Source organism: Oryx dammah, unplaced genomic scaffold, assembly GCF_014754425.2.
Source record: "Oryx dammah isolate SB20612 unplaced genomic scaffold, SCBI_Odam_1.1 HiC_scaffold_23, whole genome shotgun sequence".
NCBI classification, from domain to species: domain Eukaryota; kingdom Metazoa; phylum Chordata; class Mammalia; order Artiodactyla; family Bovidae; genus Oryx; species Oryx dammah.
The window spans coordinates 85,843,245-85,862,405 of NW_024070207.1; the positions used below are offsets into that span (position 1 = coordinate 85,843,245).

General features: G+C 40.6%; 1 protein-coding gene and 1 long non-coding RNA gene across 6 annotated transcripts in view; one reads left to right on the plus strand and one right to left on the minus strand.

Annotated features, from left to right (window-relative positions):
* Nucleotides 1-1,869, plus strand: part of VSIG4 (V-set and immunoglobulin domain containing 4) — a 35,851-nt gene extending 33,982 nt beyond the window's left edge. For all 3 annotated transcript variants that reach the window (XM_040266087.1, XM_040266089.1, XM_040266088.1), the window contains 2 exons: nucleotides 785-806; nucleotides 1,146-1,869. In XM_040266087.1, the coding sequence (XP_040122021.1) occupies nucleotides 785-806; nucleotides 1,146-1,383 (260 nt within the window). In that variant the 3' untranslated portion in view covers nucleotides 1,384-1,869. The remainder of the gene's footprint in view (nucleotides 1-784; nucleotides 807-1,145) is intronic.
* A 968-nt stretch (nucleotides 1,870-2,837) lies between these two features.
* Nucleotides 2,838-7,762, minus strand: LOC120882204. Of its 3 annotated transcripts, none has more exons than XR_005725440.1 (3): nucleotides 7,337-7,762; nucleotides 6,174-6,255; nucleotides 2,838-4,704 (listed from the first exon to the last, which is right to left on the minus strand). It is a non-coding gene; the product is annotated as an uncharacterized LOC120882204 (long non-coding RNA). The 3 variants fall into 3 exon arrangements; XR_005725441.1 differs by having other exon boundaries at nucleotides 6,174-6,416; XR_005725439.1 differs by lacking the exon at nucleotides 6,174-6,255.
* Between the last annotated feature and the right edge of the window lie 11,399 nt (nucleotides 7,763-19,161).

Below are 19,161 nucleotides of genomic sequence, written 5' to 3' on the forward strand. Positions count from 1 at the left end.
AAAACCCATGGATGGAGGAGCCTGGCAGGCTGCAGTCCATGGGGTCACGGAGAGTCGGTCACGACTGAACGACTTCACTTTCACTTTTCACTTTCATGCATTGGAGAAGGAAATGGCAACCCACTCCAGTGTTCTTGCCTGGAGAATCCTAGGGAGGGGGGAGCCTGGTGGGCTGCCGTCTATGGGTTCACACAGAGTCGGACACGACTGAAGCGACTTAGCAGCAGTAGCAGCAGCAGAATGTAGATACTTCTCCTCCACAGACACTAGGGGGCAATGGTGACTTACTCCAAGATCTTTCCTGGATGCAGGACGGAGAGAAATGCACTTGAGAATGACTCAAGCTATAGTCTTGAGCATCAGACTGATAATTCAGACCCTTTTGTCTGGGCTCTGAATGGCTGCCAAGTTTTTCATAAGGACTCTCTGAAGGATAGTTGGCAAGACTCCTGGGTGAGGAGTGGATCCAGTTCCAGTGTCCCTCCCCTCATCATACCAAGCTCTAGCCCAGTGTCCAGAGTCAGATTGTGCCAAAGATGACAGTGATCAATGTGCTTCCTCTTCCTTTCCCGGATAAATCTGCATCTGTTGAAAAGCAGGTAAATCTGTATTTCAACCCACCTTCCTAATAACTCCTAATGGTTGGAAGGCTGAGACATATTGAGATCCCCCTTTCTGTCTCCTCTTCCCTTTTCTTTTCACAAGGACTTGCGTTTGGCCCTTACCCATTCCCTATGGAGACTTCTGACCTGATTTTTCTTTTTCTTTTTCTTTTTTTTTCTAGATCATGTCTATGAAGTGGCCAGGTAAGATAGCTTCTCATCTTCTATCTTCTGACCTTTTCCTTGTCCACAAGTTTGTTGATTATTGGCATAGAGGCAAGTGGGTTTGATACAGACCCAATATTAAGCCCAGAGGCCTTCAAGGTCAGGGCACAACTTTCTTCCCTCTCAGAAGCACCTCCTGTGGTACTGTCCTAACCCAGTGAATACACAAAATAATCCAAGTCCACTAGCCCTCTGTTCCAAGAATCTTTGGGTGGCAGGTGCCTGATGGTCAGTTGTCAATAATTGGGGCAGAAAAGTGGGAAACCAAGGTACCAGATTCAAGTTTCTTCTCATGGGTGGTGGGCTCTTGAACCACAGGTTTCATGCCAGGGAGGCCAGTGACTCTGGTGAAACAATGAGGGTGGCCCTCTTCACAAGTGGCTGCTCCAATGAAGAGCCAGATTCCCAGACTCTGGGCAATGACTACTCTGATGAGCCTTGCCTGGGCCAGGAGTACCAGATCATCACCCAAATCAACAGTGACTATGCTCGTCTGCTGCATACAGATCCCCTGGACTATGAGCTTCTAGCGACCAAAGGCAAGAATGTCTGCTAAAGATGTCCTACTGGGCCATTCTACATGGCCCCTTTCCCTGCTGTTTCTTCCTGGTTAGTCCAGTATGTCTTCCTCGCCAACAATGGGGTTGCTAAGAGTAACTGGTTTTGCCTAAGAAGTTGCCATATGTACCTCAAGCAAGCCTGCTGCTGGGTCATGCCCTAGACCCTTCTAGTATTCCTGCCTACAGCTTCCATTGCTTTTCTCCAAACATCAGAAGAACGTGCCCATAGCACTAGGACTTGGTCACCATGCCTCCGGATGCCATTCAACTTTGGCCTCTTACCACTGAACGACCAGAGGGAGACTCAGCTCTACCAGCTCAGAGGATGAGCTAGATTCAGGTCACTTCCCTTTCTCTAGTGCCAGATAGCTTTGAATCAAGATTATCATGAAACAGAGCAGGGTTCAGATCTGCTCCTGTACTATGAGCCTAGTGCTCTGGTATTCTTTTGATGCTCAATAAATATCTAAGCATAATAACAACATTGGTCATTTGGGTCCTCTCTCAAGTATCTACCAAGAGTGATTAAAGTGAGACTAGTAGAGATGGTTGAGGCCCTGGAAGTATGCATAGAACCTTTTCTTTTTTGGTTTTTCTTCCCTCGCACCCATGCTATCCTTACTTCATTTCAGCAGTGAGCTCACTGAAACACAATAAATCTTTGGTAAAAGTGTACTCAACTGCCTTCTGCTGCTGCTGCTGCTGCTAAGTCGCTTCAGTCGTGTCCGACTCTTTGCAACCCCATAGACAGCAGCCCACCAGGCTCCCCCATCCCTGGGATTCTCCAGGCAAGAACACTGCAGTGGGTTGCCATTTCCTTCTCCAATGCATGAAAGTGAAAAGTGAAAGGGAAGTCACTCAGTCATGACCCACTCTTCGTGACCCCATGGACTGCAGCCTGCCAGGCTCCTCCATCCATGGGATTTTCCAGCCAAGAGTACTGGAGTGGGGTGACATTGCCTTCTCCCAACTGCCTTCTATTCTCCTCTTAATTATCCTGCCAGCTCCTGGGTGACTCTTCCCAGGTTAATTGGAAACCATAAAAAAAAAGGAGTATTTCTTTTGTCTTAGGGACTGTGGGTGCACAGATAAAGAGCTCTCCTTCTTTCCAAACTATGGATGCATCACCCTCAGAGATTTTCACTTCCTAGATTCCTGAAATCTTTGGAAAAGTTAAACTTTTCATAGGTCATCTTTATCTCCTGACCCCTTCTTATAATGTGGGGCGAAGGTCACAGCATGGAAGTCTTTCTTCTCAAGCAGGAATAGATACTAGGTCCTGGGGATGGAAGTGCCTGAGCATGTGTATGTGTGTGTGTTTGTTTATCTTTCTGAATATGTGCACACGCAATGTACTTTTTAAATCATTCTCCTCAGTGAAGACCTGTTCCGGGCAAGTTCAACTTTTCCTCAGGTAATTCATGTCAAATCAACTCCTTCACCCTCTATGGAAGCTGACATGCACCACTTTTGATTACAATGCAACCCAAGGTCATTTCAGATTTAACAGCTGCCCCCCATACACTGATTACAAAAGTCAAAATTATACACAAAAATGAACAAGGAGCCCTTTGTTTTACACGAATGAAAGTAATGAATCAAGGAGCACTTCCATCCCCCAGGCCTGTATGCCTTTTGTTATTGCTACATAAATTGTTCCAGAGTAGAAAAAATTGAAAGCAAACATCTAAATTATTTTAATGACCCCAGTTAACATGGATGCCAAGTTGATTAAATGTCACACAAAAGATAAAATTACAGACCTAGGATCATATATATATATATATATTACAGCAGGAAACTTCCAGAGATCGTCTCTGTCCAAAACCTGATAACTTTTTACATATAAAATAAGTCAGTGAGAAAGTCCTAGGTATAGACCTAGTCCAAATATACAGTATAGACTAAACAAAAATGATGTGATAACATTGGATCTGTCTTAGGCAAGTAGCTGGTTGGGAAAAAGACAAGATCTCCAGAAGAGAGGAAAAATATAAAGCTCCTCTAAGGTAGTTTCTAAAATTTTGTTCCATGAAATACAAGACCCAGGAAATGGCCCACAGAAAAAAATTCCATAATCAGATAAGTATGGGGAATGTTTCACTCTATGGCTCTCTCTTAGAGACTTCCAAAGCAATATTTCAATATTAAAGTCTCTGAAAAATCCTGCAATAAAGTATCTATATAACTTTTTGCTACCAAGTAATTACAAAACTCACTTTCTCTCTGGGTCTACTTTTTTTGCCCTCATCCTCTGACTTTTGACCCTATTTCTCAGGGATAAAACCCTCCATGTTCGCAGTAACCTCACACACCCTATAGCATTGTAGTTACCGAAATTTAATTGCTTTTTCACAAAGTTCCTGGGTAGCATTTGACCCAAAGCCCCAAAGCTAAAGGACTAGTGGAAAGTATTTCAATCAATAAGCATTTTTTAAGTATTTTGTGTAACTAGAGTATTGTGCTGAGGTTGGGATAAGGATGGAATGGGGAAAGAGCAATCACGAAAAGAATATTGTTCTCTAGAAGTTCACAATCTAGTGGGGAATTAAAAAATACCTCCCTTAGAAGTTCACTAACAACTCAAAAGATACCATTGGGCAGTAAGAAATAAATGGGTACATACAAGCACCCAGGCAAGGAGTGTGTTGAAGAACGAAGCAGGAAAGAATATAAGTTAACTTTCAAAAGTCTTTGGAGATGCTGGACTTTGGCTGGGCCAGGAAGTATGGGAAAGAACTGGATGAGAAGAGAGAAATAAAGAAGGTATTCCCAGGAGAAGAAAGAGCATAAGGAAAAGGAGAGAGATAAGTAAGGTCAAAGTGTTTAGAAGTCAAGATTAAGTGTCAAGAAATTGGGTGCCTAAGTCCTCATGTCCTTGCTAGGTGACTCTGGGAAGGGAGTGTGAAGGAAGAAAGTATGAATCAAAGAACATTTACATCCCTTGAAAATGCCCAAATGCCTTTTCAAGACTACTGTGTCCCCCTAGGGCTCCCACTGTGTGTAGCAGAGCTGCTTCATCTTTCCCCCACACCTTCACGTATAATGGTTTATTTCCCTCAGAGTCACCGAAAATAACTTCTGAGAACTTAGTTGGTATTTGCTGAGTGTTCTTGTATCCGACTGTCTCTCTTCTGTTGTATCTCAAGTGTCCCAGCCTGGAGCTGCTAGGCATATGCCGCACTTGGGGTATTTGACAAACTGACACTACTACATGGAGTGTCCAACTCAGCTTGTCAAATACACAGAGCATGGCACTGCAGAAGGCTGGGCCAGGGGCTTCAGTAGGGAGGCGAGATCTTCCTGGAAGATGTGACCTTGGAGGGAAAGAGAGAGAAAGGAGTCAAACCCTGAGCACCAGGGAAACTGCAGAGGCTGTAGGGACTAGGTGAATCACCAGAATAAGGAAGTGAACAAAACAGGCAAGAAGGCTTTTAACCAGTAGAAGGATCTTTATGGTATATGTGGTAGGCCCAGTTGATACTGCAGGTGAAGTCCCAGTGCCCAGTTGAGGGGTTCTCAAGCCTGAGTCCTATGGCTATGGCGTTTCTAGGGGTCCTTAGCTACAGTGAGGTTCTCTGTGCAGGAAAGGACTAGGCCGCAGAGTTAAAGTCCATGTCTCACCTTCACAGTGTTCTATGCTATGTGTGCTACTCAGTGTGCTATGTTCTCACAGTGTTATGGCTATGAACAAAGGCTTTTAGGATAAGTGTGAGCATGAATTCTGGCTCTTCCATTAAGTAGTGGAGAAATCTTGGATAAATCATTCCATTTCTCTGAACTCTAGTTTTCCACATCCACAAAATGGGTGTAAGTATTGTTGGCAGTGGACTTGGCAGTCAGGTACTGGGATCATTCAATGCAGTCATATGAAAAATAAAAAAGTGACCAGGAGCATGATCATGCATGCCTGGAACTTCTGAGAGAATTCGTTAGCAATGCCCAAATCCTGTTGCTAAAAGTTCCGGGTAGTCTGTGTCAAATTCTTCCCCTCCCCAGGTGTGATAGTTGATCTATGAGAAAGTAACTGGCTTATATTAAATACTAGCATAAAAATTGCAAACATTCCAAGGAATATAAAAATGTTCCATGAGGCGAGAAGGTCTTATCACAGATAAGACAAGGCAGAGGGACTTCTCTGTCAATGAAACAGCAGAGTGTACTTTTGTAAATAAATAAATAAACCTTAACTCTTTCAGTTGAATATATATTGGTAAGGGGGTGTGTGCATGTGTGCTATGTTGCTTCAGCTGAGTTTGACTCTTTGCAACCCTGTGGACTGTAACCCACCAGGCTCCTCTGTTCATGGTATTCTCCAGGCAAGAATAGTGGAGCGGGTTGCCATGCCCTCCTCCAGGGGATCATGCCACCCCATGGATCGAACCCACATTTCATGTCTCCTGCATTGGCAGGCAGGTTCTTTATCACTAGCACCACCAAGAAGCCTCAAAGGGGTGACATGTTCCTCCAATTTGATGTCTGATAGTAACTTCAAACTTAAAGCTCTAAACAGTATTTTCCACCTTCTACCTCTCTACCTATCCAATCATTCCCCTCTCTACCTACCCAATCCATTCCACGAGACCCAGAAGTGTGGCTTTTTCAGCCAAAGCAACAATCATGATCACCAGATATGCCATGGTGGAAAGAATCAGACAAACTTTGATTCTAATGCTGCTGTGGGCACCGATTAGCCAACCATGGCTTTGGGCAAGTTTTCCCTTAGGTTTCAGTTGTCCTTTGATCTTCAGTTGTCTCCCCTGGAAATGGTAACAAGAAAACTTACCTGGAAAAAATTGTTGTAAAAGTGTCTGGTGACCTTTCCAGAGCCTTTTGTATAGGAGCTCACGGACACCTTAGCTCAGTCCCTGGAGAAACCAGCCAAGGAAGCTGATTAATAGAGTTTGAGTTCAGGGTGGCCAGAGAGAGAGAACTGTACTGATGCCTTTCTTCTATTATCATCCTTATTGACTAGTAGTCAACAAGGATAAACTGGAGGTGCCCACAGCCTTCTGAACACATTTTCTGACTTCATCAAAAAGGAAGAGAGATATGAAGAGGTTAAAGATTCTTTTTTAGTACATGAAACTTAAGAGCCTTATAGACCATTTTGTCCCAGTATTAATGGAAAGAGTCAGCAGTTGAGCTGAAACTATTGGTTTTATTTCCACTTTTGATGTTCTAGTCCATGCCTCTCCCATAGAGTATAATGAAAGCAAGTTTAGCTGAGAAAAGCTGGCCAAACCCATAGGAAGAAGAGGTGGATATCTATATGGAGTGGTATTGAGGGACACTGAAAGCTTTTCTCTTGGTCTGTTACACTACATAAAATATCATCTGTTCTCTGCCTACCCTAGGAGGTCTAACACACCAAGTAGTAAGATTTGCCCTGCAACTGACCCAGTTGGGCCTCCTCACACTGGGAGCAGTATGAATTTTGTTTTTCAGGCATAGTTAAACCCCCTGCTCATCCTCACCCAGAGATATTTCCTCAACATCACTTCCACATCCCTTCTCAACAGAGGGCTGACAACCTTCAAAATAAGAAATATAAAAACTAAAAGAGTCTCTGGACAAAATTCATCTAATCCTCCCCCTCCTATTTTTGGCAGAAGAGGCCAAAAATATGTGTCCTAGAGTAGAGAAAGGACTTGTTCAAAGATACATAATGGGTAAACAGCAAAACCAAAACTGCTATTTAGATATCCTGACTTCTGGTTACAGAGACCGTTCCACTCCCATTTGACTGTCTCCTAAACTGCCTGTTATTCCCATTTTAGAATTCAGGACAGAAGGGGACCAATGGGACCCTTCTTTTCCCCCACCCCATCCAGGATTCATGACAAGTGTCCAAAGAGAATGAGATGAGTAGATTCAAGCCACCTTTAGTAGCCATGGACACTGCCCCAGTTTGGGAACCCAAACAGAGAGGGCAAGTGGATACTATACCTGTTACTGAATTGGTGCCTTCATCTTGTAGGAGGCATAGGTTCCGTGGTGATGAGCCATCCTGCAGAAGTCAGAGGGAAGTGGGCTTTATGCTTTGAGCAGGAAGGTCCTATGTTTTGAAGGGCCTTTGGTGTCTTCAAGAGGAAACAGAAATGAGGAAGATAAGGCTGAGGTTAGCCAACGGAAATCTGAGTGCAAAATGACAAAACAGTGCCGTTGTGAAAGGGTCTCCTACTGCAGCAACAGCCCCCACTGCTATGTCCTTGCCCACTGCCACTGAACTCCACCAGGTACTAATTTCCCAAGCTTCAGAAAGTCAGAGTAGAGAGCTCTGGCTGCCCTAGGTTCTGCCTATGGCCAGAGAGGTTTCCTCAAAATTATTGAAGGAGTCTTGAAATGTCAAAGCTAAGACATTGTCAAATGAAACTTGTCAAAATTTAGAAACTGATCCTCTGAAGGATAAAAGGAAATGCCTGATATAAAAAAGCAAATTAGTGGCATACATAGAACTTGAATCTATTTCTGTCAACTCCAAATTCATGTGTTCTCTCACCCTGTCTGAATGTTTCCTGTTCCTGAAACATTCATTTGAAATACATTGGCACAAAACAATTTACAGGGGTAAATTTACAGGTACAAAATGAAGGGCTCCTTGTTAAAAAAAAAAAAAAAAAGAAAGAAAAGAAAAGAAAATCAAGATGGTGACAGCAGAACATTAAGCTAAGTTTGGGGTCTTTTTTAAGCATGAAGCCCTGTGAAACTTCACAGATCACATACCTTTGAAGCTGGCCTTGCCAGCACAGTTCTGCCCACAGGTTGCATTCTGGCATCTAGGGAACTTAAGACAGAATGAAAAAAGAAGCTTCACACTTACAAAGCATTTATTATACATTTTTGCATAATGCTTTTATTATGTGTTTTGCATGTGTTATTTAATCAACAACCATTTAGTATGGTATTATCATTATTCCTATTTATAGGTGAGGAAACTGAGACACATAGAAGTAAAGTGCCTTGCTTAAAGAAACAAAACTGGGAAATAATTGAGAAGGCAGAATTTGCACTCAGGTCTTTCTGATTCCAAATATTAGGATTTTTCTACTCTCTCATGTTGATTACAAAGAAAGTAATTGACCTTGAGAAGGAAAAGATAATGCCAGACACTTAAATTCAACTGTGACCTTCAGGATTCATGAAGAACATGATAGTCATGAGAAGAAAGCAAATGATTTCCTAGATCCTCTTGTTTGCAATCCTTGTGCATTTCCCATCCACAGCCAGGAAGACTGAATTCCCATTATGCAGGACACTACATCATGAAACCTGATGACATGGCAGATGGCAAGTCATAGAGACAATTCCTGCTATGCTTTCAGGCTATATTTGCATGATCACTCTCAATGATTGCAGTGCCCAAGTCTCAGTCCTTAGTCTATAGAGCAGAAATAGGACTCTTTGCAATACTCAAGACTCAGTGAATAATCTATCCAAGCCACATACAGAAGTATAAATTCAGGTTCAAGAGAAAAAAAAAAACACACACACACACATCCTGGGAGCCAGGAGTTTTGTGTCCTACTCCCAAATCTGTCAATTCTGTTCCCTCCCTTAATCTTAGTTTCCCATTTAACCAAGAGATTGAACTAGATGATTTTGGTGGCCTCTCCAACTCAAACATTCCCTGGTTCCTTTATAACCCTTCCATTGCTGCCCCTCTCTTACTATGGTCTTTTCTGCATATGCAGGGCCTAGAGGCTCTAGGGGATAGCTTGAATAGGGATTCACCCACATTCACACTGCTCTGTAGAAAACTTTCTTCTACCAGAATAATTTATTGATTTAGTCCTTGAGACTAGTTTCCCCAGATCTATCTTCTAGAAAGATTCAGTTCCTTTTTTGTTGTTGTTTCTTACTAAAACTTGGGGTGGAGTCAGGGTTGTCCCTTGAGCACTATCCTAGGGAGGGACCCTTCCTCTCTACTTATCCTAGAGATTGAGTAATTTCAGCTACCCACTCTTTTTTTTTTCTCTCTCTCTCTCATTTATCAGTTAAGGTACTGTCCTAGATTTTTAACAGAGACCCTCTGGAAACAACATCTTCAGTTAAAGCAGCAATTGCTGTTATTGAGTTGCTAACGCATGTTTGGCTCTTTTCTTTCCAATGGACTGCAGCATGACAGGCTTTCCTGCCCTTCACTATCTCCTGTAGTTTGCTCAGATTCATGTCCATTGAGTCGGTGATGCTATCTAGCCATCTCATCCTACACTGCCCCCTTCTTCTTTTGCCTTCATTCTTTCCCATCAGAGACTTTTCCAGTGAGTCAGCTCTTCACATCAGGTGGTCAAAGTATTAGAGCTGAAGCTTCAGCATCAGCCTTTCCAATGAATATTCAGGGTTGCTTTTCTTTATGATTGACTGGTTTGATCTCCTTGATTCCCAAGGAACTCTAGAGATCTTCTCCAGCACCACAATTTGAAAACATCAGTTCTTCAGCACTCAACCTTCCTTATGGTCCAAATCTCACTTCCATACATGACTACTGGGAAAACCAGAGCTTTGACTACACAGACCTTTGTTGGCAAAGAGCTGTCTGCTTTTTAATGCTGTCTAGGTTTGTCATAGCTTTCTTTCCAAGTAGCAAATGTCTTTTAATTTCCTGGTTGTAGTCACCATCCACAGTAATTTTGCAGGCTAAGAAAATAAAATCTGTCACAGCTTCCACTTTTATCCTTTATATTTGCCATGAAGTGATAGGACTGTATGCCATAATGTTAGTTTTTTAAATGTTGAGTTTTAAGCCAACTTTTTCACTCTCCTCTTTCACTCTCATCAAGAAGCCCTTTGGTTCCTCTTCACTTTCTGCCATTAGGGTGATATCATCTACATGTCTGAGGTTGTTGATATTTCTCCTTGATTCCAGCTTTTGATTCATCCAGCTTGGAATTTCACATGATGTACTCTGCATGATGGCAAATTTGAGCTTCATAGTAGGTCCATGAAAAAAGAGTGTTCAGAGTTAGGAGGATCTACAACTCGTGCCTACTGTGCAAAAGGTCTGAATTACAGTAAATATCATGGCACTCCTCAGAGCCTCTTTTTACCTCACAAACACAAAGTATGCTGGGAAGGGCCAAATTTGCAGAATAAACAAAAGGGACTTTTCCTTTAGGTCTGTTGTCCAACCAAAAGACACAGAATTCTTTCATTTTGGATGTTCTTTGCCTTGACTGTACTTATGAGACAAGATATAGGGGAAGAGAGGTGGATAAGGGGAGCAGGCAGAAGGTGCTGGAGTCTCACACTGTAGATGCATTAATTTATTCACTCAGTGCTGTAATGAAAAAATAAAAAGCACTGAATTTTGAGTCAGAATTCCTATGTCTTAGATGCTGTGTTATAGCCCCTGGGTTATAGATCCAACTCTGAAACTCATTAATTATATATCTTTGAAAAATCATGCACAGCTTGTCTGAGCACCAACCACCACATTATATCAAGGAATTCTCAAGCTAGAGAGGAAAAGGATGTAGGCATGCATCCAAGGAAATAAATATTTCTATAGTGTGAAACAAGTGATTTGATGAAGGTACAAAGTGCTATCAGAAGACTGAGCGAGAAAGCTATGATTCTTCCAGGGCAGGGAGTAAGAAGGTGGTGGTGATTAGAAAGATTCTTTTTTTTTAATTTTTATTTTATTTTGCTTTACAATACTGTATTGGTTTTGCCATACATTGACATGAATCAGCCACGGGTGTACATGAATTCCCAATCCTGAAACCCCTCCCACCTCTCTCCCCATATCATCCCTCTGGATCATCCCTGTGCACCAGCCCCAAGCATCCTGTATCCTGTATCGAACATAGACTGGTGATTCGTTTCTTACCTGATAGTATACAGGTTTCAATGCCATTCTCCCAAATCATCCCACCCTCTCTCTCTCCCACAGAGTCTAAAAGTCTGCTCTATACATCTGTGTCTCTTTTGCTGTTTTGCATACAGGGTTATCATTACCATCTTTCTAAATTCCATAGATATGTGTTGGTATACTGTATTGGGGTTTTTCTTTCTGGCTTACTTCACTCTGTATAATAGGCTCCAGGTTCATCCACCTCGTTAGAACTGATTCAAATGTATTCTTTTTAATGGCTGAGTAATACTCCATTGTGTATATGTACCACAGCTTTCTTATCCATTCATCCACCAATGGACATCTAGGTTATTGCCATGTCCTGGCTATTATAAACAGTGCTGTGATGAACATTGGGGTACACGTGTCTCTTTCAATTCTGGTTTCCTCGGTGTGTATGCCCAGCAGTGGGATTGCTGGGTCATAAGGCAGTTCTAAGGTTCTTAGAAAAAGAAGGATTTTACCTATATTTCTAAAGATGCTTAGAGAAAGTAATGATGATTACTGTGACCACCCACTCTTGACAAAATTAATTGCTCCTGGCTTTGCCTGCCTCTTTGCCAGACCAAAAACTGCTAAATAGAGACTGTGTCTGATCCCTTCCTTTCTTCACAGGACCAAGAATGAAATAGTTGCTCTATAACTGTGAGTTGAATAAGTAAATACATCAGTGCATAAGCAAATGAAGGAGCCCAAGATCCCCACATTCTTTAGCCTACCTCACCCCCATAAAAGAAATGAGAAGCTCCTCTCAACACTGAGTTCAACTCCTTGCTCATATACCCCCATCCACTATAGGAAGGCTGTCAAGAAAAGGCCCCAGGGACAATTGCAATGCTGAGGCCACTTCCTGTGCAAGAAGCCAGTGTCCACACACTCCACCTCAACCTTGGTGATTGTTGTGTATATGATTGCACTGGGGCTTCCTCCAAAAGGAAACCCAAAGGCTGATGCAATGCATAGGGCACCCTCAGGCCAAGATCGAAGAACTTCATGTACTCATAAGCTTGAGGGCAGATGGTTCACTGTGAGGTTCCCCAAAACCCAGTGAGTAACAAGAAACATGGCAGCAATTAATATACCAACTATAGCTCAAGTTTATTCAACATGTGTGTGACGAGTACTTATCAGCTGCAAAGCTCTATAGTTGGTACCAAGGGGAAAATACACATATATACACAACACAGCAGTAGTATACATCTGATAGAAATATAACATAAGCCACAAAGTTTCTAATAGCCACATTAGAAATTTGAAAAAACTAAATAGATGAAAGCAATTTTGATAGTATATTTTATTTAACCCAATGCATCCAAGATTTTTTCTAAACCAGTAAGCAATGAAAACGTGTTTTAATGAGGTATTCTACACTCTAAAATGTTGTGTGCATTTTAAACTTACTGTTCATGACAATATTCAATCACCACATGTAGCTAGTAGCTACCACAATTGGACAGCAAAAGTAAAAGATGTAGTCCCTGCTCTCAAGGAATTTACAGCCTATCCTAGGACCCAGATTAATTCAAAGAACAAGTACTATAGTGGAGTGAATATAAGGAAAAGAGCACTACACCTAAAGTCAGGAGACGTAGATTACAGTCTTCTCTGCTATTGACTCTTTATGTGACCTTGAGTAAAACCCTCTCCCTCTATGAGCCATATCTAAAATGAGGCTGGACTAGATTCATTCACTCAACAATTTTTTTTTTTTTTAATATCAGGCATGATGTGAGGCACTCGGAATACAGAGAACAAGACACATAAGATGCCTCCCTTCTTGGCACTTTCAGTGTGGTGAAAAATAGTTGTTGAACAAATAGTTACAGGTAAATATGACAAGAAAGGAGGAATCTTAGAAAGTTAGGACACAGGGAACCTAATCCACAAGGCTTGGATAGGTCAAGAAAACCTCTCAGAGGAAGTAACTTTTGAAGTGAGACTGATGAATAAGAAGGAATGAGCCAAGCAAGTAATTATGAAAAGCTATTCTAGACAGAAGAAACAGTTTATGTAAAATCTCTAAGGTGGGAAAATATGTGGCATAGTCCAAGAAGATAAAGAGGTTGATGTGGTCTAAAATAGAGTAAGGAAAGGAAAGAATAGCTCAAAGTAATGTAAGAGAAGTAAAGAGGAGATCAAACTGAAGAAGCTCTTGTATACTGTTGAGAGTTTGAAACGTATCCAATGAGACATGAGAAACCAGAGAAGGAACAGGTGGTTCAGTACTCTTTCATCTTCAAGACAAGGAACTCTGGAGGCAAGGGGGTGGAAAAAAAAATTAATTCCAACTGCTTGGAGACTTCACAGAAGAGGCAGCATTTATTTTATTTATATTTTTTCTTACCAGTATATTATATTTTATTATTTTTTAATATAAATTTATTTATTTTAATTGGAGGTTAAGTATTTTACAATATTGTATTGGTTTTGCCATACATCAACATGAATCCTAAAAAGAGTCTTGAAAGATTATTAAGATCAATAGTCAGAAAAGCACATTCCAGGCAGAAAGAAGAACACAAGTAAAATTGCAGGGTTAAAAAAGAACATGGTGAGCTTGTATGAATGGAGGGACCACTGATATAACAAGGTAAATATAGCCCAAGAATATCTTTAAATATCTATAGATATACTAGAATAAGAGCAGCCCCAAAGCCTGTCCAACTCATCACACGTGTTCTGGGAGAAACAAGGCAAAGGCCTTGTACTTAACCAAGAAAATTTACTAAGTGCCAGACACTGTCTAAAGCCCTTTGTATGTATTAGTTTATGCAATATCCTCACAACAACCTTATGAGGAAGATACTAAAATTAACCTCATATGACATATGAAGGGCTGAAGTTCAAGGAGGTCATGTCATTTGCCCAAAGGCTATGCAACAATTTATGAAGAGTGAGATTTTTAAAGCAATCTACAAAAATATTTAATATGACTCTGGTTAACAAACAGCAAACTCAAGTCAGTTATCATCTCACTCTACAAGGGTAGTCTTATCCAGAAAAATCTCAATTAATTTCCAATTTATGACAATTTCTGAGCTGACCTTTGCTTAGTTTCTTGGAAAGAAAAAACTAAATGTATGAACGGGAATTCCTTGGTGATTTGGTGGTTAGGACTCCATGCTTTCCCTGACTAGGGTGCAGGTTTGATGCCTGAAAAGGAAACTAAGATTCCACAAGTCAAGCAGTGCAGTCAAAAAAAGTAAATAACATAGAAGTTCTACAGAGTTGCTTAAGACTTAGAAAAGCAAGTTGGTTGTACTCTTCACTTCTTTTTAAAATTTATTTAATTGGTCAATAATTACTTTACATTATTGTGATGGTACCTTACCACCAATCAGAGTTCTTCAGAAGCTTCCATTTATGACAGAACTAAGTGAAGAAACTAGCCAAATACTCCTACAATGGTTCACCTAAAGGTAAAAACCCATAGGCAACAGTTGTGGACAGTGAAGGAAGGAAGGAGGAAAAACTTGTCATAGGCCATTGCATATATTTGGAGGGAATCAAACTGCATTTCTTTAAAATATATAGTCTCTAAATTCAGACTGGGATGGGTGCTTCTGGTATCACTGACTTGGCGTGCAAATCATGTTCATCCCATTTTCATCTTCCTAGTGTTTCCTCTGACTAAACAAATGGCAAGAATGGTGCATTTGTGGGGACAAAAAAAGACTTTTGGCCAAACCTTTGTGCTTACACCACAGCTAATAATCACCATGAACTCTTCATTAATGTTCCTGTCCTGTATTGGCATGTTAGTTTCCACAGGCTTATCTAAGGATGTCAGCAATTAGTATAATAGGTAGTTCAGAATCTCCAATGAATATCCTGAACTTTTCTAACCCCGAAGAAGGTGTTATAATGTAGATGGTCAAATGTCTCTTGCTAATAGTGTTACAGTTAGATTAAGTGACAAATAACAAAGATGCTAAAAGTGGGCACTTGATTGGTGGCAGGCATTGAAGATTGTCACCTAAACCCTTGTACTATAGTGACAAAAGCATTGAGTTTGAAGTTCAAAGACCTGAATTTGAACTTCAGTTTGCCACTTTACAGCTGTAGGTAAATTACTAATGTTTCTGATTATACATTTCCCCATCTCAAAATGGAACTAATAAATAGGTACTTCATGGGACTCAGCAGAATGACATAGCTGAGAATTCCTTCAAGGCCAGACATTATAAGGTAAGAAGGAAAAGAAGCTAAATATTCATAGAAGAAAAGGCACTGCTCCTCTATTCTCAGTTCTAGGCAGAATGAGATGTGGGAAATGGAAGGAAAAAAAGTATTGTTGAGCGCTTATTATATACTTCATACTCTCATCTATTTTATCATTCCTCTCAATAAACTTGCAGAATTAGAATTAATCTCTGTTCACAAAATGAGGACACAGAAGCTCAAAAGAATTAAGCAATTTCCCTAAGAGTCACATATTTAGTGAGTGACAGAGCTGGGATTAAGACTTGTATTAGCAGTGCACCTAAGAAAGCATGAGAAGAACTACTCAAAGCTCACCATCTCCTTTGGTCTCTTAAAACCATGTTGTCCAGCCACTCTCCCTAACCTTTGAGAAAAGGGTGTTCTCCCACTACATTACAAGTACCATGAGGTCAAGAACCATCTCTGTAATATCCACTTTTCTATAAAGTTGCTGATTTATTTTTCCTGTGATTGAGTTATTTATATATTAGATAGATTTCTCCTTTTGTAAGTAATAAGAATTGCAAATGTCAATAGTTTAGCATTTGTCTTTTAACCTTGTTTCTAACATTTTATATTTTTTTCATTGTATGTGTCTTCTACCAAACTCCAGGAGGGCAGTGATTTTAGCTTATTCACAGCTATAACTCTAGTGCCTTGCTTATAGTAAATGTTCAATAAATATTTGTTAATGAAAAATAATTATTCCTGTTGTACAGGCCTGAAAATGAGGTGACATGTAGATACTGAATGCCTTGACCATCCCTTGACCCTGGTTCCTAATGACCTGAGATCTTAATTAATCAAGATTAAAGATTCATTGAAGAAAGCCCAGGACACAGTGGCAGGAGAGCTGAGTTTCAGGCTCAACTATGCCATGGCTTATAGTATGAACTTGGGGAATTCCATTCTTTGCTCTTGTTTATAATTTATAGATTATTTTCAGGGCTTCCCTGGTGGCTTAGTCAGTTAAGAATCTGCCTGCCACGCTGGAGACCTGGTTGGGATGATCCCCTGGAGGAGGGCATGGCAACCCACCACAGTATTCTTGCTTGGAGAATTCCCATGAACAGAAGAGCATGGCAGGCTACAGTACACAGTCCACAGGGTCGCAAAACGTCTGGCATGACTGAGCAAGTAAGCACAGATGGTCTTCAAGAACCCTCTTTTCTCATTTATGAATCTTTGAAATGGTCTGAGTGATAGAGATACCAAAGATAATACAAATGACCAGGGCACTACATTCCCAGATTTCTCGCTCTAGAGAGAGAAAAAGGCACGCACCAAACAATCTCACAGTAAAAAATCAAGATTTATGTAAGATAAATATAAAGCCTTATAAGAGAAAATAATAGTAAATCTAATTTTGCATGAGTTTAGGTAAGTCTTCCTTCCAAACTGTCTAAAACGGAGATCTCGAGGATGACCCAGACTAAGTAAAGTTCTCTGGGTTTTGTTTATTTAATATATATGTGTGTATGTGTTCAGCTTTTCAGTCATATCTGACTCTTTGCAACCCTGTGGACTGTAGCCTGCCAGACTCCTCTGTCCATGAGATTCTCCAGGCAAGAATACTGGAATGGATTGCCATTTCCTCCACTAGGGGATCTTCCTGACCCAGGGATCAAATTGGCATCTCTTGTGTCTCCTGCATTGACAGGAGGATTCTTTTACCACTGAGCCCCCTGGGAAGTCCTTATTTAATATACACATATACATTAAAATTAATTATTTTGTGTCTATATTGTATTCTTTATATATTTATTATATAATTTACAATTTTATTATAAATAATATTTATATTAAACACAAACATATACACATAAATCCTAACCTAACGTGAAGTAAGTTTTCTAAACTGTAAAATGATACTATGAATGTGAAGGATGACATTTTTCATGTGGCTGGGGATTTCTCTGGAACTGTTTTGGGACTTTACTCTAGGACCCTTTGAGGCTGAACCTGAGTCTGAACCTGAGTCTCCCTGAGACTTGTAGGGGGATCTTCTGTTACTTTCAGTAGTATAAAGCAAATGCCATCTGTCTGACAGTCAAAGACTTATTTAGAAGCCTGAGAGTCTCTAACTACTAATTAGGTCCACTTCTCTGACCCACTGATGTTATCAGAAATCTTGGAAAGCTGCCTGGTTTGTCTCAGTGCTTGATAAAGAGGTGGGTTGAGGGATGCTCTGTGGGCTCCTCTGGATAGTTTGACTCTATCCAAGACATCCTCAGCTCTTGTACATTGTGGCATGGATTCCCAGCATCCACAAGTTTTCTCACATTTTCATTATCTATTAAGTATAAATAGGGAGAAGAAAGGGGGAGCAGGATCTGGAGACTCCAGCATTGTGTTGATAGGATTAGGGAAACAAAGGAAGTGGGGGAAGGGAGCTAACAGTTGGCTAATGGCTATTACGTCTGAGACGCTGTGCTGGATGCTTTATGCACATCCTCTCATGTAACCTTCACAGTCATTCTAGGAGGTAGGAGTTGTTCTTCCTTTTCCACAAATGAGAAAAATGAAGTTCAGAGTGCTCAAAATGATTCATGTCAAGTCATTCAGTAGCAGCTGAATACTTGAAGATCAAACCAATTCTCTTACTTTCTTCTATATCAAATGCCACTTGGAAGAGTCATTTTAGTAACTTCTGTAACTTCCACTGCCTCCAGGATGAATAGTAACAATTTTTATTGCAAAGTATAGGGAGAATTATTTATAAATTTTGGGAGGGGATTGGAAATATAGAGTTTCTCTCACTTCTCTTGCCATGAGCTATGCTCCACTGGCAGGAAGTTGATCCTCTCATATCATCTGAACTGTGCCTATTGTGGTTTAAGTCAACTTCCTCTCCTCTTATCCTACTTCTCCTCCAAATATTTGTCCCTGTGTTGCAAGCCTCCAAATTTTTATGCCCTTTTGAACCTCTCACTTTTACTCCTAAGCCAAACAAAGTGGTTTCTGAACTCAGGTTAAGGCCACACTCACTTCACCTGCTTCCATTACTCCGCTGGCTCTGCTTACACAAAGCTTACCAACCCAATGGCCTCTCCTCAGATGTCATTCTATTTGGTGTTTCATATGTTGATCACAGTCAACTTTTAAAAAATGCTCACCTCATCATTCTTCACTTTACACAAAGTTTTTTTTTAAGTAGTTTTTAAAAATTGTCTCATTGTTTATCTTCCTAATTCACCATAACTTAGCTTTTTCTTTTCTATCTCCATCTCTGCACTGACCCTGTTATCTGGTGTCACCAAATTACCATGAATTCTTTCTCAACAAAGCCAAAACCCTCCCTACTAGCTCCCATTCCCTTCAATGTCTCTGCAATTGATGATGCTGTCAGCCATTCCTTTCTTCTCAAATTCCTGTGGTTTATAAGTTAACCTACCTCTTCAAAATGAATTCTGTCATCAAAGTCACACAAGCATGGTTCAGATGAGATATAAAAATCAACTTTTTGCCAGAAGATCATAGCTTATGGCAGGAACTGTCCTCTTCATTTGTTTCCCTACTGCCTAACACAGCACCCAATTCAGAGTAGTATTCAATGAGAATAGTTGAACTGGCATGCCTACTTTTCTCTGATTTCTTTATCTTCCTGACCACTCTTTTTGGTTTTCTTTATGAATTCCTTCTTTTTCCTGCTCCTTATTACATGTTAAGTGTTTCCTTGAGTGCTGTATCTTTCTCTGTGTGTATGTGCTTGTGT